Here is a 26,040-nt window from a genome sequence, read left to right as displayed (position 1 = left end):
CAATGATCCAGACAAAGTCTGATTGCTCAGAGTTCCAGTACATTGATCAGCAGTCTGGACTCTTCCCAAGTCTGTGCCGAGGACACATCCTCAACCGGACAGGCTTGCATTCATGGTGACAACCGCCCAGTACAGGGGGAGAAGGATTTCCCTGTCAAAGTGTCGGAGAACAAAGCCACCTCTAAAGACTGTGGATTCTTGTCCCATGTCACCAGAATCTCTTTTTGCAGAGATCTCGTGTGAAAAACTGTGGAAATGGAGCCGCCTCGAAGTTAGACACCATCAGGCCCAGCACCCGCATGCAAGCCCAGAGGGATGACTGACTGCTAGACAACAGAAGCTGAATTGTGAAGACCCGAGGAGCGGAGGCGAGACCAAAGGTAAATGCCACAAACTAAAAATGCTCCTTGCCCATGGCAAAGCGGAGGAAGCGTTGTTGACTGGCACATATTGGAATGTAAAGGTAGGCTTCCTTGATGTCGATAGAAGCGAGAAAATCCCCAAGATGTAGGGACATAACTACTGTGCAAATGGACTCTATTCGGAAATTCTGCACCCGCACCAAGCAGTTTAGCTCCTTGAGGTCCAGAATTGGACGTACCTTGCCTTCCTTCCAGGAAACTGTAAAAAGGTTTGAGTAAAACCCCTGAAAACATCCCGAAGCTGGAACCAGGAAGATCACCCCATGAAGTAACAAGTCTTGCACTTCCCCAAAGTGAAGCCGTAAGCGATCTGGGGACAAGTGCAGGGTGAAAGGGAAGATCCTTTCCGGAGGAAGAGACCAAAACTCGATCTTGTAGCCGGACCAAATGACTTTGTGGATCCACTTGACCTGTACCAGAGAGGTCCACAGATCCGGAAATCAGCGAAGAAGCCCCCCCCCCCCACCCCAGATACATGTGAGGGTGCCCCTTAACGCCAAGGAAGCCTTGTCCGCAGGTCTGGAAAAGCCCCTCGTGACTTGCCAGACCAGGTCCTCTTGGAACCCCTGGTAGAGGCCCTGAAGGACTTTTATCCCTTGAGGGACGAAAAAGGCCTCTTATGAGCAGAGAAGAATGGCCCACGTCTACAACAGGGCTCCTTGCCCTTGGTAGCCTGTGGAAGAAGAGTACTCCACCCTGTGAGTCCCTTAATGATGTCATCCAGGGAAGCTCCGAACAGGCAATCCCCCACAAAGGAGAGATCAGATAAGGCATTCTTAGAAGTCTGGTCCGCAGACCAGCATTGTCAGCCAGAGAAGACACCGAAGGACCACTGCTGATACAGACAGCCTAAAATAAAAGGAGCCGCATCCAAAAAGGCATCACAGATAAACTGTAGCCCCTGGATCAACTGATCAGCCAGCTCCGCAAAGGCAGGGGGAAGCTGTTTCCCCTCCTGTTCCCGGCATAAATGTTTAGCCCACTGGTAAGAGTTTGCGACACCAGGGCAATGGTAAATACCTGCTGAAGCGAAACCAGCCATAATGAAACATAAGGCGGGTAAGAGCCTCTGCTCTCCTATCAACAGGTCAATAACCGGAATTAAGGTAGCTTCATTTAACCTGGAAACCGGCGAGTCCACTACAGGTGGGACCGTCCACTTTTTAAGCAGGGAATCCTTAAAGGGTACTGCATAGCAAAACGCTTAGGGACCACAAGAGTGCGTTTTGGACATCCCCACTAATATGTGACAATGTTGTCAAAGTAAGCGGGAAAAGGGAACAACCCCGCCACAGTGGAGGACCTGTGGTGCCACAATGGACCACAATCAGTGCATCCACCATGAATTTTTAGAGGGCGGAGAGGGGGGGGGGAGGGGAACTCGGGATCCCACTGTCCCAGGGAGGGGCCCAAGTCCACCCCAAAACACTTCAGGGGTAGAGAGGGGACAGCTACTTACCATACCAGGAACAGGGTGGGCACCTGACGGACCACCGCTCCATCAGAATAGGGGAGGCTGTCGGCCAGGAGAAAAGCTGCGACTCAGGCCGAGGCCAGGTCGTATCCGCACTCGCGAGTTGTTTACCTCGCAGGCCAACCCCTTTCCAGTGGGGCTATGTCGCGGCTGACCTAGCGCGGTGCTAAGGCCTGCGTGTGCTCGCTGGCCAGACTGGGGGGACCCTCTGGATCTAGATTATCCAGTCCGACAGTTGATTGTAGATTCTCACAGGAACAAAGTAACAAAGATAGGAAAAAATTGCCAGGACCAGAGATCCCAGTAAGGAACTAGGTCCTTACTCCTGAGTAGGCAGAAAAAAAACTGAGCGCCTATAGCTGAGTGTGGGTGTATACTAGTGATCGACCGATATCGTTTTTTCATTACCGATACCGATATTTTGGTCATCGCGTATCGGTATCGGCCAATATGGGCTGATATTTTTGTACATTTAAAAACATTTTGTTTGTTTTTTCTTTGACAGGTACTCTTGTGGAGAGATCTGGGGGTCTAAAAGACCCCAAACCCCTCCTCTGCACTTAAAAGCATTCAAAACGCCAAGTTTGGCTGTTTTGAATGCTGTCATTTGTTTAAATCTGGCACCAGTACCAGGAAGTGATGTCATGACATCACTTCCGGGTTTTTGCATGGAGACCCGATCAGAGCTGAATACGGCTTTGATTGGGTCCTCAGCGGCTGTGCAGGCTGGTTGCCCCGGCCTCCCAGGCGAGCCGTGGGAGGAGGGGAATGTCCCCTCCCGCTCCTTGTAATGACAACCGAGTGGCTTCTCAGCCGCATCAGTTGTCATTGCAAGGCAGCGGACCACCGGCTATAGACTCTGGTACTGGGCTGATGCCTCTAGCTGCAGGCATCACTCCGGTACAAGCACTTTCCGAAATATCGGCAATATCGGTCACCTTGGTGGTCGATTCCGATATATCGGGGAAAGTGCAGATCGGCCCTCGATATATCGGCTTTGCCAATAATCGGTCGATCCCTAGTGTATACCCCCTGGGACTGCCCATAGGTGTAGTCAAGCTTTATACTGCCTACTGTCCTACTCCTGTATGGGGCAGTATAACTTAATAGTTAAGAAGAATCAGGAGCTGTGTCCGTCAATGAATGAAAGAGAAAAGGTATTTTCGACAATAAAGTTACAAAAAGCAGACACACTGGACATTATATAATCTTTTTACAAACGTATTATACAAAGGCTTTACAAGGATTTTACTAGGGCTTATTTTTGGGGTAGGGCTTATATTGCAGCCCTCCCTGAAAATCACGCTAGGTCTTATTTTCAGGGTAGGGCTTATCTTCGGGGAAACACAGTAATAGCTGACAGTGATATAATTAGCATGAGCTAATTAACTAGTCACTTACAGTTGTACTCCAGCCCCCCCCCCCCCCCCATGGAAAAATTAAAAGTCAGCAGCTACACATACTCTATGTGTAGCTGTTGACTTTTAATATTAGGACACTTACCTATCCTGGAATCCAGGGATGTCGGCACCCAAGCCGATGTTTACAATGGCTCTTGGGTGCTGCTGCCGCCACAACTTGTAAGGGAAGCCAGCAGTGAAGCCTTGTGGCTTTACAGCCGATTCCCTACTGCACATGCGCGCTGCGCTTTCTGAATGGCCCGGCGACGGGGAAGGAGGAGGGGGGGTCGAACTTTTGACTTACCTCGCCGGGGCGAGGTCCGACAGAAGTGGGCATGGGTGCCAGTCAAAAACAGGTTCCTCCCCCCCCCTCCCCCCCAAAAGGTGCCAAATGTGGCACTGGAGGGGTAAAAGAGAGAGATAAGCGGAGTTTCCACTTTTGGGTGGAACTCCGCTTCAAACCAGCCTAAGTGACCAGACTGCCCGGAACCTACAACCCTTAATACAAAATACTGTACAATACACATTAATATATGCATAAAACATAACATCTCACAATAGTTCCATAACAAACTTAAGTGGTCACAATATTAATCACATGTTCAAGAGATGAGCAGACTGCCAGAAACAATAGAGGTCTTAATTAACACAATTAACAAAGAGACTGCACCCTAGGAGGCATACAATGTGAGAGACACACATTTGTGTATTCTGTTGATAAATATTTCTGTCCCGTTTGAAGTAATCCAAACCACGTTCTCAGCGTCCATTAAGTAGTTGTCCATCATTTTCTTGGTTACCCTGTGCCCCTAATAGAACACAGGGTGACTTACACAGAGGACCTGGGGAGCTGAAAAAGGAGATTCCTGACCTCTCTAAGGTAAGCTGGGTTCCACAAGCCCCCCGCCCAAAGTGTCTCCTATTCCACTTACCAAAATTAGACAAAAGAAGATCGTAAAGACGTTGCCTGGTCTGATGACTGTCAATTTCAGCTGCGACATTCGGATGTTAGGGTCAGAATTTGGCGTAAACAACATAAAAGATCCATCCTGCCTTGTATCAACCGTTCAAGCTGGTGGCGGTGGTGTAATGGTGGGAAGGATATTTTCTTGGCACACTTTGGGCCCCTTAGTACCAACTGAGCATGGTTTAAACGCCACGGCCTACCTGAGTATTGTTGCTGACTATGTCCATCCCTTTATGACTACAGTGTACCCATCTTCTGATGGCTCCTTCCAGAAGGATAATGCACCATGTCACAAAGCTCCAATCATCTCACCACTGGTTTCTTCACCATGACAATGAGGTCACTGTCCTCCAATAGCCTCCACACTCACCAGATCAGGTCACTGTACTCCAATGGCCTCCACACTCACCAGATCAGGTCACTGTACTCCAATGTCCTCCACACTCACCAGATCAGGTCACTGTACTCCAATGGCCTCCACACTCACCAGATCCGGTCACTGTACTCCAATGGCCTCCACACTCACCACATCAGGTCACTGTACTCCAATGGCCTCCACACTCACCAGATCCGGTCACTGTACTCCAATGGCCTTCACACTCACCAGATCCGGTCACTGTACTCCAATGGCCTCCACACTCACCAGATCTCAATCCAATAGAGCACCTTTGAGATGTGGTAAAACGGGAGATCGGCACCATGGATGTGCAGCCAACAAATCGACACCAACTGTTTCTGACACCTTGTTGAATCTATGCCACGAAGAATGAAGGCAGTTCTGAAAGCAAAAAGGGGTCCAACCCGATACTAGCAAGATGTACCTAATAAAGTGGCCGGTAAATGTATATCTAAGCAAGCGTCACATTACAACATTGAATATTCTATAGGCTGTGCTGTTTTATTCTACATTGTTTTAATGTCTGTGCTGTTTCACTCTATAAGCCTGTGCATTTCTGTATCATTCCAAAGCCTGTTCTGTTTTATTCTATAGCACCCTACACCTGCACCTTTTGCACACTGGGGGGCCATTAGCACCATCTGATCAAACTGACTGCTCTGCTGGCCCCGTAGTCACAGTCTGCACACAGTTGGGGGGGGCTGGGATTCCATGCAACATGGAGTCAGCTCTTACAGAACACAGGCTGCTTCCCTTATTGCCCTGGTAACAGAACTGCACACAGATATCGGCATCTCAGCGTTCCAATTCCCCTCCAATACACCGGCAGACTGTGTACGATCCTTCTGAGCAATTGCAATTCAATTTTTCTTTTTTCTTTGCACACCTCTCTTATCATTTGCAATGCTCAGTGACGTTTGACTTTAAGCCATAGGAATTGCACGGCAGACATCGTATGGGGAGAGGAGAAGAGCAGAGATTGCTATTTTTGCTGCTGTTTTAATATTTCCAATATATATATATATATATATATATATATATATATATATATATATATATATATATATATATATATATATATATATATATATATATATATATAATGTATATATATATATTTATTATTTTTTTATTATTAATATTATTTATATATATATATATATATATATATATATATATATATATATATTTTTTTTTTTTTTTTTGGGTGTTTGTAGAAGATTCGTAAAAAAAAATAGAACTAACCCATGGGGAGAGGAGAAGAGCAGGGATGCTATTTTTGCTGCTGTTTGAATGTTTGCAATATATATATATATATATATTTATTTTTTATCATTAATGTTATTTTTTTTATATATATATATATATATATGTATATATATATATATTTTTTTTTTTTTGGTGTTTGTAGAAGATTCGTAAAAAAAAATAGAACTAACCCATGGGGAGAGGAGAAGAGCAGGGATGCTATTTTTGAATGTTTGCAATATATATATATATATATATATATATATGTATATATATATATATATATATATATATATATATTATTTATTATTTTTTATTATTAATATTATTTTATTATATATATATATATATATATATATATATATATATATATATTTATTTATTTTTTTGGTGTTTGTAGAAGATTCGTTAAAAAAAAATAGAACTAACCCATGGGGAGAGGAGAAGAGCAGGGATGCTATTTTTGCTGCTGTTTTAATGTTTGCAAAATATATATATATATAAATGTGTATATATATATATATATATTATTTTTTATTATTAATATTATTTTATTTTATATATATATATATATATATATATATATATATATATATATATATATATATATATATATATTTTTTTTTTTTTTTGGTGTTTGTAGAAGATTCGTAAAAAAAAATAGTACTAACCCATGGGGAGAGGAGAAGAGCAGGGATGCTATTTTTGCTGCTGTTTGAATGTTTGCAATATATATATATATTTATTTTTTTATTATTAATGTTATTTTATTTTATATATATATATATATATATATATATATATATATATATATATATATATATATATATATATATATATTTTTTGGTGTTTGTAGAAGATTCGTAAAAAAAAAATAGTACTAACCCATGGGGAGAGGAGAAGAGCAGGGATGCTATTTTTGCTGCTGTTTGAATGTTTGCAATATATATATATATATATATTTATTTTTTTATTATTAATGTTATTTTATTTTATATATATATATATTTTTTTTTTTTTGGTGTTTGTAGAAGATTCGTAAAAAAAATTATAACTAACCCATGCAGGAAAGCCCATGCGCATTGCCAGCACATGGATGTGGTGCTGATGCTGGCAGCTCAGTACAGACTGTGCGCTAATAGGCTCAGCACCTGGGACAGCTCCTCTCCGCAGCATCCTCCCCCCCCCCCCCCCTCTGCATCCTAGCCAGAAAATGAGTTATCCTTTCCTAAAAAAAACGGGGAGGGGGGGGGGGAGTAGAGGGAAGGATTGCTGCATGGAAAGGGTTAATACTGTCATCTATGACGTCAGAATTCCAATGTGCCCAGAGAATTTTCTCTCTCTTTCTCTCCCTCCTTTCCTATATTTCCTGCCTCCTTTTTTTTTTTTTGCTTTGCTCTCTTCACTCCCTCCTTTTTTTCTATAGGTACCCTCCTTCTATCTCTTCCCCTCTCTTCTGTCGCACCCTCCCTTTCTTCATCCCTCCCTCTACACAATGTGCAGTAGTCAGATCCTGCTGCAGCAGATATAATGGAACATCCCTCCTCCTCCTCCTTGCGCTGAAGCTTACCCTTTTTCTCTTCCTCCCTCCCCCCCTCCCTCCTTCACTCCTTTATTTTTTTTTTTTTTTACCATTTCTGTTTCATTTCATTTCCCCCTCCTGTACGGAAAGGGAAAAAAAAAAAAAGAGGGCAGAGGAGGGGGTGTGAGAGGGGCAAAACGAGGAGCCCCCCTCAAGTCCAGCAACTTAAAAAAAAAAAAAGGGGGGTGAGCGAACTATAAAAGAAGGGGAACCCATTTCGTTGTGGATCACCTTCCCTTTCCCCCCCCTTCCCTTTTTCACCCGGGTTTGTACGAGCCACGACAAAAAAAATAAAATTACAGATGGACGACTAGACGAAGGAAGAAGGAGCAAATAGAGACCGAAGAAAAGGCAACCCTCCATCCGTCTCCCAGGGCTGAAGACTGGATTCCAATGGTTTTTTTCCTATTGCCAAGGAAAAAGTGGATTAGCCTCTCGGTGGACTCTTACCCCGTTCCTATCTGCCTTCCACCACCATTTGGGGAGGGCATAGAGACCCCCTTTTCTTCCAAGGAGATTTCCTTTTCATTTCGACATTTGGATTTTGCATTTTTGGATTTTTACTGAGGGGGGGTTGCAAGAATTTCAAGACCCCCCCCCACCCCTATCCCTTCCCCCCCCCCTTCGTCCAAACCCCCCCCCCCCCCCTTCACTCCATGGTCCAGGTGGAAATGTTGAGTCTTGGGAAAGAGAGCTGGATTGGAGCAATTATCTCAGCCTTGGCTACCATCCTGCTAGTCTGTTCTGCACAAAGGTAAGGTGGTCGGGATAGGTGGGAGGGGAACTGCAAATTAAGACGACGGTGGTAGAACAGGCGTTTTGGAAAAATAGTGATGGTGCAAATGGCCAGCTAAAAAAAAAAAAAAAAATGATGGTGGGAGCTAGAGTTGGCTGATTGAGGGATGCTGCTGATGGAGAGATGCTAATGGTGAAGATGCTTTGTTCAGGGTAGGCTGGAGGGGAGAGAGAGGTAGAAATAGGTACGTGAGATGAATAAGAGTTGCTCAGGGAATGCATGAAGGAGGATGGAAGGGATTTGATGGCTTAGGGTAGAAGACTAAGGCTAGTGCCTTAAACCCCCCCCCCCCCCAAAAAAAAAAAAAATGAGATGGGTATTTAGAAATGTAGAAAAATGTGCAAGCTGAAATGCAGAACCGGGAATAGTCAATAGAAAGGTACAAGTCAACGTGCAAGGTGCAGGATAACTGTAGAAAATGGTTGCTGAGGCAATAGAGATGGTGGCTCTGTTGGCTGCAAACATTCTCAAATATATGGCATAAGAATGAAAGAACAGGTGTGGCACAAGGTGTTAATAAAACAATTTAGGTCCTTTTTTGACCAAATAACGGCCAACGGTTGGACCAATGAGCAAAATAAGCCATTGATGGGAAGATTCTGTTTTAGCATTAGCTCTGTATGGGATAGTGATGGACCTTGCATGAAGGGAAGCGTGGCCTTCTTCAAGACACCTACTGATAGGATGCCTAAAAGATTGGCTGTATCAGTGACAAGATCTATGACACAGAGCCATGGTTAGGTTGTATATTATAATTAGCGCTGCTCAATGATTAAAGATGACTAGTTTTGGCGTTGCGGTGACTATACTTAGAACTCAAAGGCCCCATGATCGTGCAGCCCCCTGTTCTCTGGACACAAGCCAATAGGCTCATCGCTTTCAAGCTTTTAAATGTATAGGGGACGAGGGGCCAAAAAGTGTGCTAATCTCTTAAACCAAGCATGTCCAACCTGCGGCCCGGAACTGCAGGCAATGCGGCCCATTGCCCCCTGACAATTTTTTATTTTTTGCTGGGTAGGAAGGAAGTTGAGTCGGGGGCACGGCCACAGAAGCTGCCTCGGAGGGGATCATCCACTAGTTGTGTTAAATTAGTGCTGGGGGGGCTGGGTGGGGGGGTGCGGCAGCACGGGAGGGCACGGCGGCGTTTTATTACTTATATACCTTAACTATAGTATATATTTTATATGCGGCCCGAGAAAATTTCTCTACACTCAACGTGGCCCAGAGAAGCCAAAAGGTTGGACACCCATGTCTTAAACGAAACCAGCCCCGATTGTAGCCTGTGCCAAAGTTGGATATGTTGCGTTTGGGATTATTTTTGGAAACTTACTTGGGGCCGTGACTCCATGAGCTTATATAGGGGGGCTTATATATTGGGGGCACGGCCACAGAAGCTGCCTCGGAGGGGATCATCCACTAGTTGTGTTAAATTAGTGCTGGGGGGGCTGGGTGGGGGGTTGCGGCAGCACGGGAGGGCACGGCGGCGTTTTATTACTTATATACCTTAACTATAGTATATATTTTATATGCGGCCCGAGAAAATTTCTCTACACTCAATGTGGCCCAGAGAAGCCAAAAGGTTAGACACCCATGTCTTAAACGAAACCAGCCCCGATTGTAGCTTGTGCCCAAGTTGGATAGGTTGGGTTTGGGATTATTTTTGGAAACTTACTTGGGGCCGTGACTCCATGAGCTTATATAGAGATCAATGGGATCCCTTTCCAAAACACATGAGCAAGAAAAAATATATTTATAAAAAAAGGAATTATAAATAATAGCACACGCTTGCTTTCCCTATAAAATAAATTCAGGATTTTCCTTCAAAATTCAATTCCTTCAAAGTCCTATTGGAAAAGTCTCACACAAAACTGTCTAGGGCTAAAGGAAGTCAAGAGTTCCAATCCTTTAACACTCATTAATATCCAATCACTGGGAGATAAATTGAGCTATAGTGTATCCAAAGGCAACATTCCTTTGTTTTGAATGGAGTAACAAGGGGTTATTGATTTTTGTGCCCCCTGTTGGGGAGGTCTAGGGTCCATTTACACTTGCATGGCAATGCACCTGCTCTATGTGCAGTGATGCCATTCATTGTGCTGCACTGTACACATTACGCTGCAGCGCACCACAGTGCATATAATGTGTGTTGTGGCGCGCTGCATTGTTAAAAAAGAGGTCATGCTCAATTTTTCATCCATCGCGGTGCGTTGGAAACCCATTCATAACAACATGGGCTGCCTTAAGGCCTCGTTTACACATGGCCGTACACCAGTATAATGGCTGTGTATGCCTGCATGGGGATGCACAGGTGTTCTGTGCATCCCTTTGCTGGCAGTCCTAGTCATGTCAACTGGGATGCAGCAGCTGCAAGGACACAGCCGCTGCTCCCAATTTAAGAGCCGTGTGGGTGCATTCAAGGCCGCACACACAGATGAGAAATTGGTAGCAGCCACTTGACATGAATGGAACTGCCTGCACAAGGTTGCATGGAACACCTGTGCATCTCCATGCAGCCAAACACAGTACTTGCACGGGTGTATGCTGTAGTACACCCATCTGAACGAGGCCCAACTCTATGCACGCCACAATACACATATGTGTGAATGGGCCCTCACTCTCTCTGTCTGTCTAGGCAACCATTGCCTTGGGGAAAATCCAATATTTTAGGTTACTGCCAGAATGGCAAGAGCATTGAAATCTGTTCCGTGTGGCAACATTTGTTCTGGTAAGTGAGGGAAAATCTCCTATCGCTTCCTGTTGTGTCAGTAGGACAGAAAGTAAAATGGAATCTCTCCAATGGGAAAAAAATGAAAACTGTATCAAATACTTATTGTAATTTTCTTTTACTGGCATCAATACATGGCAGCACTCTACCACATATACAGTATGCTGCCACGTCGGTGCCAGGAAAACCAAAAATTTTTTTCCATTCTTACCGTAATTTTCCTTTCCTAGTGCCAATTAATGGCAGCAAGGTACTATATGTATGCTGCCATGTTAGCGCATGGAAAAAGGAAAATTGTATCAAATACCTACAGTAATTTCCTTTCCTGGTGCCAATCCATGGCAGCAAAGCGCCACATGTATGCTACCATGTTGGTGCCAGGAAAACAAAAAATTGTATTTAATTCTTACCTTAATTTTCCTTTCCTGTGGCCAATCCATGGCAGCAAAGTACCACATGTATGCTGCCATGTTGGCGGCAGGAAAAAGGGAAATTGTATCAAATACCTAAAGCAATTTTCCTTTCCTGTGGCCAATCCATGGCAGCAAAGTATCACATGTCTGCTGACATGTTGGCGCCCAGAAAATGGAAAACTGTATCAAATTCTTATCATAATTTTTCTTTCCTGTGGCCAATCCATGGCAGCAAAGTGCCACATGTATGCTTCCATGTTGGCGCCAGGAAAATTGTATCATATACCTACAACAATTTTCCTTTCCTGCGGCCAATCCATGGCAGCAAAGTACCACATGTATGCTGACATGTTGGCGCCCAGAAAATGGAAAACGGTATCAAATTCTTATCATAATTTTTCTTTCCTGTGGCCAATCCATGGCAGCAACATACCACCTACAGCAATTTTCCTTTCCTGTGGCCAATCCATGACAGCAAAGTATCACATGTATGCTGCCATGTTGGCGTCCAGAAAATGGAAAATTGTATCAAATTCTTATCGTAATTTTTCTTTCCTGTGGCCAATCCATGGCAGCAACATACCACATGTATGCTGCCATGTTGGTGCCAGGAAAAAGGAAAATTATATCAAATACTTACCTTCATTTTTCCTTCCTGGTGCCAGTCTATGGCAGCATACATGTGGCACCGGAAACATTTTTTTAAAATTTAATCCATTCTCAATTCAACTTGTATTTAGATACAAAACAATTTTCGACTGAATATTTTTGACGATTCATGAACTTTGTAGGAACATAGTTATTATCTTACATTTGCAACCCCATACCATGTATCCAATTTAGGGGAGGACAGAACTAGTGGGTGGGTGGGGGGTCGGGGCTCTTGGGCCATGACTAATCTGAAATGTATGAGTGGAGCTACAACCCCATAAAGTATCTTAGAGTGCAGCTCCAAGCGCCAATGGCAATGCTCTGGTGATCCACTGAAATCCAGGTGATGGCATCTACAGAGCCCATCCAAGACCAATAAGTAATGCTACAACCCCATAAAGTATCTTAGAGTGCAGCTCCAAGCGCCAATGGCAATGCTCTGGTGATCTACTGAAATCCAGGTGATGACATCTACAGAGCCCATCCAAGACCAATAAGTAATGCTGCAAAAAAAAAGACACCAGACTCCAGTTGACCCACGTGTTAGGTGAAGATTAATTATGGCCTCGGCCTCAGCTCCTCCAAGGCTACGCCCACAAGGCATAGTCATAGTGTTTGAGCTACTTTATCATTCAGCCATCAATCACAGTGGGACCTATGGACATTGATACATGCTGGACATATAGCCACCTCGTCCAGACCCATCTTTCCGCACCAACATCTTTTGAAGACTAAATGCCTTGAAGGAAGCTAATGCTTGATTGCCTACATTTTACTATGCCTGCTAATCAATGGGCAACCATGGCACATGTAGACCCCTTTTTTGTAGCCCACAAAAATCTACTTCTACCATAAAAAGGGCCACTTGATACGTTTTTTTTTTATTCCCAGACCAAAGGTTTCCATTCTTCCCCTAATTAAAATTTATCTGAAGCCAAAACTTGGGGGTTTTAAAAAGAGTAGTAAGGTGTTAGTAACTCTGTCAGGTTTTTATCGCTGTGTGGTGTCCCCACTGGGGAGGTTCAACCCTTCTATATGTCCTGTTGACCACCAGTCACCAGGATTAAAAGTGAGAAAAAAAAATCCCAAATTTTGAGTTGTCACCAGAAGAGAAATAGCAGGGAAATCTTTCAATGGGGAAACTTGGGGATTTCCCTCAGGGCTCATTCACATATTAAACAATTGCGATGTGTTATTGTGAACGCACGTCACGCAAAAACATGCATTGTGAATGGTCTGCCAATGCACCACAATGGGTGAAAAAATGCACATGGCCTTTTTTTATTTATTTTTTTAGCAATGTAGAGCACCACAACGCAAGTATATTCTTTGTGGTGTGCTGCAGTGTGTTGGGCTTTACTGTACAATGGTTTAGGTTCCGTTCACAATCCATGGCACTACAAGTGCACAGAGCAGGTGCATTGCCATGTTAAACCAAAATGGTTCCTATTAAAGCTGAACTCTAGGCAAACTCTATAAGAGGGGTCTCCAAACTTTCAAAAGAAAGGGCCATTTTACTGTCCTTTAGACTTTAGGAGGGTCGGACTGTGCCCAGTGGGAGTAAACAATGCCCCATCTTTGGTATTAGGGGGAGAACTAGTTGGTGTCTGGAGGAATATTGCCCCATGTTTGTTGTCAGTAGAAGAAATTACGCCCCAATGTGGATGTCAGTGGAAGGAATGCTGCCCCATTGTTGGTGTCAATGGCAGGAATAATGCCTCAAGGGCCAGATAAAGGCAAGCAAAGGGCCACATCCGGCCCCAGGGTCGCAGTTTGGAGACCACTGCTCTATAAGCACCAATATATTTAGTTGTGTATTGATTTAATGAGGAGCTAAAGGCAAGAATACCTACCTATGCTCCAACGGTCCGACACCAGTGATGTCCCCTGTTGCCACCTTCATCTTCTCCCCAGCCTCTTCCAGGTGGTAATCTTTGGCTGTCTTGATTGACTGGTGCCGGATGCCAAAATTATGGAGGTATGGGAAGCTCCTAGGTACACAATGGGGGGGCACCACATCCAAATTTAATGAAAAAAAACTCCAATTGTCTATACCAGCATGGACTTTTGAGGTGCCCCAAAGAAGCCACAACATACCATATAGGTAAAATATGGGGGAATACACATCCCTCACAGAATTTTTTTTAGTTTACAAATTTCAGTCTCATGTAACCCCTTGTTACATGGAGAGGGTGATGGGACGTACTCTAGCTGTGTTGCCTCACTTACCGAGGAAAGAAATAAAGTCAGCGGGCTGGATGTACTGTTTGGTAGAGCTGTGTAAATCTCAGGATGGGATGAACTGAAATACAAGTCCTTTGACAGCAAAGACAGCTCCCATACATGTATTTCAGCTGTGTATCTAGCTGTTTGCCTGGAGTTCAGCTTTATGGAAACATGGATAGTGGAGAAATAATTCCATACACTAAATAATATCTAAAGTCAAAACCAGTTCCATTTTGGATAGAGACATATGGGCATAGAGACATATAGGGAATTTCCATTGACATCCCTTCCTGTAGACACAACAGGAAATAATGGGAAATCTGTATAGATAGAGACATATGGACATAGAAACCTATGGGAAATCTCCATTGATGTCCCGTCCTATAGACACAACAGAAAATGATGGGAAATCTGTACAGATAGAGACATATGGACATAGAAACATATGGGAAATTTCTATTGATGTCCTGTCCTATATAAACACAACAGGAAATGATGGGAAATCTGTATAGAGACATATGGACATAGAAACATATGGAAAATTTCCATTGACGTTCCATCCTGTAGACACAACGGGAAATGATGGGAAAGCTGTATAGGTTATTATTATTAATATTATTATAGGTAGAGACATATGGACATAGAGACATATGGGAAATTTCCATTGATGTCCCATCCTGTAGACACAACAGGAAATTATAGGAAATCTGTAAAGATAGAGACATATGGACATAGAAACATATGGGAAATTTATATTGATGTCCTGTCCTGTAGACACAGCAGGAAATGGTGGGAAATCTGTACAGAGACATTTAGACATAGAAACATATGGGAAATTTCTATTGACATCCCGTCCTGTATAGACACAACATGAAATGATGGGAAATCTGTACAGATAGAGACATATTTGTGGAATTTCCATTGACGTCCCGTCCTGAGGACACAACAGAAAATGATGGGAAATCTGTATAGATAGAGACATTTAGACATAAAAACATAAGGGAAATCTCTATTGATATCCCGTCTAGTAGACACAACAGGAAATTATGGGAAATCTGTACAGATAGAGACATTTAGACATAGAAATATATGGTAAATTTCTATTGACGTCCCATCCTGTAGACACAACAGGAAATGATGGGAAATCTGTATAGGTAGAGACATTTGGACATAGAAACATATGGGAAATTTCCATTGATGTCCCGTTCTGTAGACACAACAGGAAATGATAGGGAAATCTGTATAGATAGAGACATATTGACAGAGAGACAGATGGGGAATTTCCATTGACGTCCCATCCTGTAGACACAACAGGAAATGATGGGAAATCTGTACAGAGATATTTAGACATAGAAACATAAGGGAAATTTCCATTGACGTCCCATCCTATACAGACACAACAGAAAATGATGGGAAATCTGTATAGAGACATTTAGGCATAGAAAAATATGGGAAATTTCTATTGACGTCCTGTCCTGTATAGACACAACAGGAAATGATGGGAAATCTGTACAGATAGAGACATATTGACAGAGAGACATTTGGGGAATTTCCATTGACATCCCGTCCTGTAGACACAACAGGAAATTATGGGAAATCTGTATAGGTATAGACATATGGACATATGGGAAATTTCTATTGATGTCCCGTCCAGTAAACACAACAGGAAATTATGGGAAATCTGTATAGATAGAGACATTTATATGGGAAATTTCTATTGACGTCCCATCCTGTATAGATACAACAGGAAATTATGGGGAAATCTGTATAGATAGAGACTTATAGACATATAAACCTATAGGAAATGTTCATTGACGTCCTGTCCTGTATAGATTGAAAATCTGTACCAAGTGAGGGGAATTCCTCTTGAGCTCACTCTAGTGCTGCTGCATAATCATGCCTCTTTCAGTGCCTTTTTGTAGCATGTTTATGCATTTTCGTTTCAGCCAATGACTAGCAAAATCTGCTGTGACATCATTGTTGCTAGGAGGAAGAGACTGAATGTTAAGCACAAAACTGCACCAATGCATGCATGCATTGGCGCTGTGTTGCACCAGGAGAAGCTGCTGTACCTTTTAAAATCGCATTGCATTGATGTAAACAGGCACCATAGAAACTAATAGGATTTCTATTGTTGTTCATGGCAGCATTAAGACAGACGCACGACAATTTGCAATAGTGTGAAGAAGAGCTTAGACCGGCTTTTCTCAGCCTTTTTATAGCCCAAAGGAACCTGGAAAACCATTTTCAGGTCTCGGGGAATCCCTGCTAAAACCAATTCACTGGAGGTCAGTGGGAAATGTACATCTGTGGTCAGCTGGAAGAACTGCCACCCTTACAGGCAACTGAATAGGTCTCCAGGGTCATGCCCGCTGGCAATGTGGCATCGGTTCCAGAACTATGCAGGCACTATTTAATGGGTGGTCAATCAGCCATTGGTCAAATAACCCTTAGTTACCCCTGGAGGGAACCCTGGTAGAGAATGGCTGGCAGTAGTCCCCATTGGAAGGTGTAGATTCTTTATACATTTACATATAAAATACTATATGAAACGATAGAGTGTTACAAAGCAAAATGTAACAATGTAAGATGCTTACTCCTTGGATTTTGCTTTCATAGATAAAGTGATATAACTGATACATGCAAAGACCGTATTTTTTTCTAATCTACGGATAAAATACAATGTAATCTTTGTACACTTCTGTTTTTTACAACTGAATAAACCTGAGGATTTGATGTTGGTTTCATGGTCCATCTGTCACCATGTGTATGTTTTTAGGAGGAAAACTGAGAAATCAAAAAAACTGGGGGAAAACCCTGCCACCTTCAGTTTGATAGAAAAGCGCTATAAAAAAAAAAATTACACTATATGGCAAAAGGTTTGTGGACTCCTGACCATCACACCTATATGAGCTTGTTGGATATTTCATTCTCCATGCCTCTTACATTGGTGGTCAGTGGAAAAACGTTCCTTAAATGGGAGGTCAGTGGGAAGAATGTCCCTGAATTGGAGGTCTGTGGGAAGAATGTTCCTTAAAGCGGAGTTCCGGGCAGAGAAACGATTTTTTTCTGAACATACCCCCGGGACAGTCAGGGCTAGCACATTCCACAATGGCTAGCCTCTGATCTGTCCCGGTTCGCACTTACCTGTAAGAAGAAATACTTACTTAGAAATTTTCTTCCACAGCGTTTCCATCTCGGTTGTGGGCAGCTGAAGCCGGCGCGGTCATCTTCTCTGTCTTCTTCCGCGTCTTCGTGTCCCAGAATGCACTGCACCGGCCCCTCTCGTCACTTCCGGTGCGGCGCCGCATTCCTAAACAGCTTCTGGGCATGCCCAGAAGCTGTTTAGCAGGGGAATGCGGCGTCGCCCGGAAATGACGAGCGGGGCCGGTGCCGTCGCATTGATTCCTGGGAGCTATGACGTTTAGCTCCCAGGAATCATCGCGAGGCAGGAAGTGACGGGGTGAGCCTCGGCGCTGGAGGAGGAAGCTGTCATAGGTGAGTATTTACGATCTTCAATAAAAAGGTGAGTAAACAAAAAAAAAAAAAATAACTATCCAATTCCTTTTCAGGTGAGGCATACCTAGCGGAGGGGCACAAAAAAAAAAAATCTTTTTTGTGCCCGGAACTCCGCTTTAAATTGATGGTCAATGGAAAGAATGCTCCTTACATTGGTGATTAGTGGGAAGAATACCCCTTTCATTGGAGGTTGGTAGGAATATTACTCCTTACATTTGAGGTCAGTGGGAAAAATGCCTCTTACATTGGTGGTCAGTGGGAAGAATGCTCCTTACATTGGTGGTCAGTGGAAAAATGTTCCTTAAATTGGAGGTCAGTGAAAAAATGTTCCTTAAATTGGAGGTCGGTGGGAAGAATGCTCCTTACATTGGTGGTTAGTGGGAAGAATGCCCCTTACATTGGTGGTTAGTGGGAAGAATGCCCCTTACATTGGTGGTCAGTGGAAAAATGTTCCTTAAATTGGAGGTCAGTGGAAAAATGTTCCTTAAATTGGAGGTCGGTGGGAAGAATGCTCCTTACATTGGTGATCAGTGGGAAGAATGCTCCTTACATTGGTGATCAGTGGGAAGAATGCTCCTTACATTGGTGGTCAATGGGAAGACAGCTCCTTACATTGGTGGTTAGTGGGAAGAATGCTCCTTACATTGGTGGTTAGTGGGAAGAATGTTCCTTACATTGGTGGTCAGTGGGAAGAATGTTCCTTACATTGGTGGTCAATGGGAAGAATGCTCCTTACATTGGTGATCAGTGGGAAGAAAGCTCCTTACATTGGTGGACAGTGGGAAGAATGCTCCTTACATTGGTGGTCAGTGAGAAGAAAGCTCCTTACATTGGTGGTAAGTGGGAAGAACGCTCCTTACATTGGTAGTCAGTGGGAAGAATGTTCCCTAAATTGGAGGTCAGTGGGAAGAATGCCCCTTAAATTGGAGGCCAGTGGGATGAATGTTCCTTACATTGGTGATCAGTGGGAAGAATGCTCCTTAAATTGGAGGTCAGTAGAAAGAAAGCTCTTTACACTGGTGGTCAGTGGGAAGAATGTCCCTTACATTGATGGTCAGTGGGACGAATGTTCCTTAAATTGGAGGTCAGTGGGAAAAATGTTCCTTAAACTGGAGGTTCGTGGTAAGAAAGCTTCTTACATTGGTGGAAGATAAGAACAGCGCCACTCTAAGTGCAGTAAAACCAATACTTTATTTGACATATAATAATGCTGGGTACTCACAAGATAAAACGTTTAAAAAGCATGGTAAACGTATGTGGAAAAATCCATTAATCCAGTGCCTGGGCAAGGAGGGGCTGATGTGCTCCACATAGATCCGTCCGACTGCGGGAGTGAGCAGTATCCGGACCCCGAGGACACCTGCAACGCCTCCGGCGGCGGACTTCCGGGTTGGGCGTAGAGCGTGGGCGTGATGACGTAGGCGACGCGTTGTCGGAGCATGCGCTCCTTCCTCAGGCCTATCAAAATTGGAGGTCAGTGGGAAAAATGTTCCTTAAACTGGAGGTCAGTGGTAAGAAAGCTCCTTACATTGGTGATCAGTGGGAAGTGGGAAGAATGTCCCTTACATTGGTGGTCAGTAGGAAGAATGCTCCTTACATTGGTGGCCAGTGGGAAGAAAGCCCCTTACATTGGTGGTCAGTAGGAAGAATGTTCCTTACATTGGTGGTCAGTGGGAAGAATGCTCCTTACATTGGTGGTCAGTGGGAAGAATATTCCTTACATTGGTGGTCAGTGGGAAAAAAACTTGTTACATTGGCGGTCAGTAGAAAGAAAGCCCCCTACATTGGTGGTCAGTATTTATATAACTGAGAGTCAGAAGTTGCTCATTGTTCGAAAAACCCCACGATAAACTCTGGATTAACCTTGGTATGTAGAGCTCGTTCACATCAGTGGCTGCATTATACCATGGCAGCTGGTGTGTGCTGTGAAGGTAGCAGTGCTGACATATTGTATTGACGCCTTTTTTACCTTTATTAAAACAACACAAAATTACGCTTCTTTCATTTTTATTTACTGCAATGCATTGTAATGTAGCACAGTGCAACATGTTGCGCTAAAAAAAATAAAAAAAATAAAGCGTGTCTAACTTTTTTTAGCGCACACCACTGCAGAGCTGTGGTCTGAACTGGACTGATAGGATTCAAGCCAAATTGCCTCGTCTTCTTGTCTTTACAGTGTGCCTTTGTTGGGCAATACTGTCCAATGCAGCACTATCTGGCTGGAATAAAGGAATTTAGGATTCACATCTGCTTAAAAAAAAAAAAAGGAAAGACCTATCACTATATATAGAATTCCTACACCTGGTCCACTAAAATATACATTTTAATTTGACAAATGTTGGCACAGCCATTACCGTTGTGTAGAAGGATAAAACGATTGAGTCATCAAGGCTTATCTGTTACCGTATTCTTCCTGTAACTACTGGGCACATTCCATAGGGAGATGGTAACCACAGTCCCTGCTTCTCTCAATACTGATTGCCCCTTGGGCCGAAATTAGCCGACCCTTCTCTATTCCTATGTCATCTTGTGATTTGATTTGCATGAACATGGAAAGCAAAGCATTATATTTTTTGTTATAGGATGAGAAACAGTAAGCTCTAATGCTTACTTCAGTAATCCCGCAGATTATTAAACCAACCGGTTTGCATCTGAAAATATAGACGATTCCTTGTGCGCATTCACATTGCGCAATATAATCCATCATCTCTAAGAAACGCAAGAAATGTAACATATTTATAATGGCTACACAAGCCATCTGGTATTGTAATGTTTTTTCTTCTTAGTTTTTCTTCTATTTTAATCCACATTTTTCTATTTTAATCTACAAACTGTGTATATCTATCTATCTATCTATCTATCTATCTATCTATCTATCTATCTATCTATCTATCTATCTATCTATCTATCTATCTATCTATCTATATATATGTATGTATATATATATATATATATATATATATATATATATATATTGCCCTGAATCATTACAATATACATATATATAGATATATATATATAGATATATATATATATTGTAATGATTCAGGGTGATTTAACTCAAATGGTGCATGCGATTTGAAGAAGTAGTGTCAGTCCAGACTGCATTTTTAAGGGCATGGCAGCCGACTTTTATTTAACCACTTAAGCCCCGGAAGATTTTACCCCCTTCCTGACCAGAGCCTATTTTGCGATTCGGCACTGCTTGACTTTAACGGACAATTGTGCGGTCGTGCGACGCTGTACCCAAACTAATTTGACGTCCTTTTTTTTCCCACAAACAGAGCTTTCTTTTGGTGGTATTTGATCACCTGTGCGATTTTTACTTTTTGCGCTATAAACAAAAAAGAGATCGTCAATTTTGCAAAAATAACAATATTTTTAACATTTTTTTATATGAAATTCCCCAAAACAAAAAATGTAAAAATCAAAATTTTTTAACATTTTAGGCCAATTTGTTTTCTGCTACAATGTTTGGTAAAAAAAAATCGCAAAAAGCGTATTTTGATTGGTTTGCGCGAAAGTTATTGCGTTTACTAACTAAGGGAAAGATTTTTGTAATTTTTGTTGTTTTTTTTTTTTAACGCGTAATGGCGGCGATCTGCAATTTTTTTTGCGGTACTGCGACATTGCAGCGGACAGATCGGACCCTTGACTGACATTTTTTACACTTTTGGGGTTACCAGTGACATTACTGCAGTAATCAGTGCTATACATATGCACTGTTACTGTAAAATGACACTGGCAGTGAAGGGGTTAACTTTTTGAGAGGGAGGGGTTATGTGTGTCCCTAGGGGCGTGATTCTAACTGTGATTGGCTGTGGCTTGAGGTGTATGAACAGTGATCAACGGTCCTACATAGTAGAACCGCATGATCACCATTCATACACAGGGGAGAATGACAGGCGGCTTTGTTTACATTAGCCGCCTGCCTTTTCCCCCCGCTCTAACGGGCGATCGCGAGTGCCCGCCGGACATCGGGTCCGCCAGTCACATGCGCGGGAGCGCGCCTCCGGCGGCGCGCGCTCGCTTCCTAGACCCTCACAGGCTAGCGACGTAGCCCTACGTCGCTCTGCCTGTGAGGGGCTGACTGCCGACGTAAATAGTGTTGCGGCAGTCGGCAAGTGGTTAAAGGAATAAAGAAAGTTTTAAGCCCCTCATAGCAACTAGAGATGTTTTGATTCAATTTAAGATGCTGCACAGGAATTATTATACTCCACAGCGGCTGCACCGCATCTATCCTGGTGTTTCGGCCTCCTGTTGGAGATGCTCTTGTGAATCTGCAGGTTTCTCTCACATTTTTTGGGAGTGCCCTCAGATCGCTTCTTACTGGCAGGAGGTAACCCGATTCGTTTCGTGCTTTACCACCATACCGATCCCGTCGACAGTTAGCGTTTGTCTTCTTGGACTCGTGGATCTGCTGGCGTCTGCTAAAGCGGCGCACACCCTGTTTGACGTCCTATTATTTTATGCTAGAAAAGCGATTGCCCTTAATTGGAAATCAGAAATCCCTCCGACCCTTAGCTTCTATATCGATACCGATATTTTGGTCATCGGAATATCGGTATCTGCCGATATTTTCGGACATTACATTTTTTTTTTTTAATGTCTACAGGTACTGTGGTGGAGGGACCTGGGGGCCTACAAGACCCCAAACCACTCCTCTGCACTTAAAAGCATTCAAAATGCAAAAGTTTGGCTGTTTTGAATGCTGTAAGTTTTTTGAATTCTGCGCCGCCAGTACCTGGAAGTGATGTCATATGACATCACTTCCGGGTACTCGGCAGCGAATTAAAAAAAATGGAGACCCGGTCAGAGCCGAATGCGGCTTTGATCGTGTCTTCTCTTCGGCGGCCCTGCAGGTAGGATGCCCGGGTCTCCTGTCCCACCGCAGCGGAAGGCGGCGGGAGGGGGGGGGACGTCCCCTCCCGCTCCTTAGAATGGCAGCCGAGCAGCTTCTCAGCCGCATCGGTTGTCATTACAAGATAGCCGACCGTCGGCTATATGGATGCCGGTACCGGGGTGATGCCTCTAGCTGCAGGCATCACTCCGGTACAGCACTTTCCCGAAATATCGGCAATACCGGTAAATACAAAGGTCAATTCCGATATATATTGGGGAAAGTGCATATTGGCCACCGATAATCGGTCGATCACTAGTTAAAATACTTTGATCATGCAGGCATTTGCCTGGAAGAAAACCCAATTAAGTGTATCTGGCAGTGGTGGGTGGAGCCCAGGCGTGGGATCCTCCTTACATTAAGCTATGGTGTTGGGCCCGGGCTGGTCACGTGGCGGGAGAAAGAGGGAGGGGAAAAGCAGACTCCTTATAATGTAACACATATACCTTTTTTCTTTATCGTCCGGTTGCTGAGTAATGGGCAGATTGCATATGGGGAGGTCTAATGTTCTGACCTCCAGCTACTTTTGTGTAGAGTTGTAGAGTTAGATGTTTGTTGTTATGGTTATCTCAAGCCGGGGTATACCCCACAGGCTTAGTTTTGTACAATATATTTTGCAATAAAAAGAAGTTAAAAAAAAGGAATAAAGAAAGTTGACAAAACAGAAATTTTCCCTCACAGGGGTTCCACCATTACTGTACATGGTAAATTCAGCCTCCTGGCTTACTCACATGCCACACGGCTGCTTCAGGCCTCACGCCTAGGCCTTAGGTCTGATTCTTAGACCAACACAAGTATCCTTTTGTCCCTTGTAGTTTTCTTGGGATCAGATTCATACTGCTCTGTTGCGGATTACATCTGCCTCCTGCAGACCTGTATGCTCTGGCTGCCAACTGCAGACTCTCTCGCTAAGGGAAGGTGGGAGCCCTCCTGACTCCCATACACAGACCTTGTTTTCTTTCGGTTGGAGTCCTCCTGACTCCTGGGCCCCAGACCTCCTGTCTGCCCTGGTGCACCCGTGTCCAACTGGAAGCTCTGAGTGCTAACCCTGGGAATAATATGAACCCAGCCCACAGGTGTGCAATCAGCAGGCCTGTCTTTACCAAAACCAGGTGTAGATTGCTAAAACACACAATGACCCGGGGTCGCCTCTGTACTATATATATATATATATATACACACACACACACACACACACACACACACACACACACACACACACACACACACACACACACACTGCCTGGCCAAAATTAAATCGCCACCAAAAAAAGCCACACATTAATTTTTCACCAAGATCTTGTATTGATGATGGGAGAGTCAGACTACTGGGCAAAGCCTTCTCCAAAGATTCTCAAAGGGGTTAAGTTCTGGACTCTGTGGTGGCCAATCCATGTGTGAAAATGATGTCTCATGCTCCCTGAACCACTCTTTCACAATTTGAGCCCCATGAATCCTGGCATTGTCATCTTGGAATATGCCCGTGCCATCAGGGAAGAGAAAATCCATTGATGGAATAACCTGGTCATTCAGTATATTCAGGTAGTCAGCTGACCTCATTCTTTGGGCACAAGCAGTAATTATCCAATAGGAGAATAGGAGAGTCACTGCATGCTTAGTTTAGTTAGTTGCTTAGTTAATTCCAGGTGGTGATTTTTGGCAGGCAGTGTATATATATATATATATACACACACACACACTCACCAGTCATTTTAATAGTTACACCTTGCTAGTACAGGGTTGGACCCCCTTTTTCCTTCAGACCTGCCTTCATTCTTCATGGAAAAGATTCAACAAGGTTTTTGAAACGTTCCTCAGAGATTTTGGTCCATAGTGACATGATAGCATCACCTAGTTGCTGCAGATTTGTTGGCTGCACATCCATAATGCTGATCTCCCGTTCTACCACATCCCAAAGGTGCTCTATTGGATTGAGATCTGGTGAGTGTGGAGGCCATTGGAGTACAGTTACCTGATCTGGTGAGTGTGGAGGCCATTGGAGTACAGTGACCTGATCTGGTGAGTGTGGAGGCCATTGGAGTACAGTGACCTCATTGTCATGTTGAAGAATCCAGTGGTGAGATGATTGGAGCTTTGTGACATGGTGCATTATCCTGCTGGAAGGAGCCATCAGAAGATGGGGACACTGTAGTCATAAAGGGATGGACATGGTCAGCAACAATACTCAGGTAGGCCGTGGTGTTTAAATGATGCTCAGTTGGTACGAAGGTTTCCAAAGTGTGCCGAGAAAATATCCCCCACACCATTACACCACCAGCCTGAACCGTTGAGGCAATGCAGAAAGGATCCATGCTTTCATGCTGTTTACGCCAAATTCTGACCCTACCATCTGAATGTCGCAGCTGAAATTAAGACTCATCAGACCAAGCAATGTTTTTTAAATCTTCTATTGTCCCATTTTGGTGAGCCTGTGCAAATTTTAGCCTCAGTTTCCTGTTCTTAGCTGACAGGAGTGGCACCCGGTGTGGTCTTCTGCTGCCATAGCCCATTTGCTTCAAGGTTTGATGTGTTGTGCGTTCAGAGATGGTATTCTGCATACCTTGGATGTAACGAGTGGATATTTGAGTTACTGTTGCCTTGCTATCATCTCAAACTAACCTGCCCAACATCAACACAGCATTTTCCTCCACACATCTGCGGCTCACTGGATATTTTCTCTTTTTCCCACCATTCTCTGTAAACCCGAGGGACGGTTTTGCGTGAAAATCCCAGTAGATCAGCAGCTTTGAAATACTCAGACCAGCCCGTCAAGCACCAACAACCATGCCACGTTCAAAGTCACTTAAATCACCTTTCTTCCCCATTCCGATGCTCCATTTGAACTTCAGCAAGTTGTCTTCACCACGTTAAGCTGCCTAAATGCATTGAGTTGCTGCCATGTGATTGGCTGATTAGCAATTTGTGTTACCATGCATTTCAACAGGTGTACCTAATAAAGTGGCCGATAAGTATACAGTATATATCTCAAACGTCACTCCTTTGCAACGCATACTGTTGTGCATTGTGGTGCCCGTGATTTTAGATTTGAGGGTCATTAAAAATGCATGGTTAAGTGTTTTTAGTGCCCCTCCGAAACTGCAATGGTAGCAAACAGGTGTTCACATGCCGTGGTCACGATGCCCCACATAAAAAATTATCTAACATATCTTTATCGCTGGGTGGCAAGCCCACGAAATGCAACCCATTCAAGCGAATATGGAAGTGATGCAAATGCCCACAACCTTTGGCGAGTAAAACAGCTACCTTGTGCGTACATCATCTATGTATTTAGCTGTTTGTCTGGCATAAGCTTTAAACTA

General features: G+C 43.5%; 1 protein-coding gene across 1 annotated transcript in view; it reads left to right on the top strand.

Moving 5' to 3' along the window:
- The first annotated feature begins 7,498 nt into the window (after nucleotides 1-7,498).
- Nucleotides 7,499-26,040, top strand: part of LOC309559554 (gamma-aminobutyric acid receptor subunit beta-4-like) — a 218,524-nt gene continuing 199,982 nt past the window's right edge. The window contains exon 1 of the mRNA XM_082262856.1: nucleotides 7,499-8,244. Coding sequence (XP_082118982.1) covers nucleotides 8,147-8,244 — 98 coding nt within the window. The 5' untranslated portion in view covers nucleotides 7,499-8,146. The remainder of the gene's footprint in view (nucleotides 8,245-26,040) is intronic.

The sequence above is a fragment of the Pelophylax lessonae genome, assembly GCF_965119305.1.
Source record: "Pelophylax lessonae genome assembly, chromosome: 7".
Classification (NCBI taxonomy): Eukaryota; Metazoa; Chordata; class Amphibia; order Anura; family Ranidae; genus Pelophylax; species Pelophylax lessonae.
This window is presented reverse-complemented; position numbering and strand designations above follow the sequence as displayed.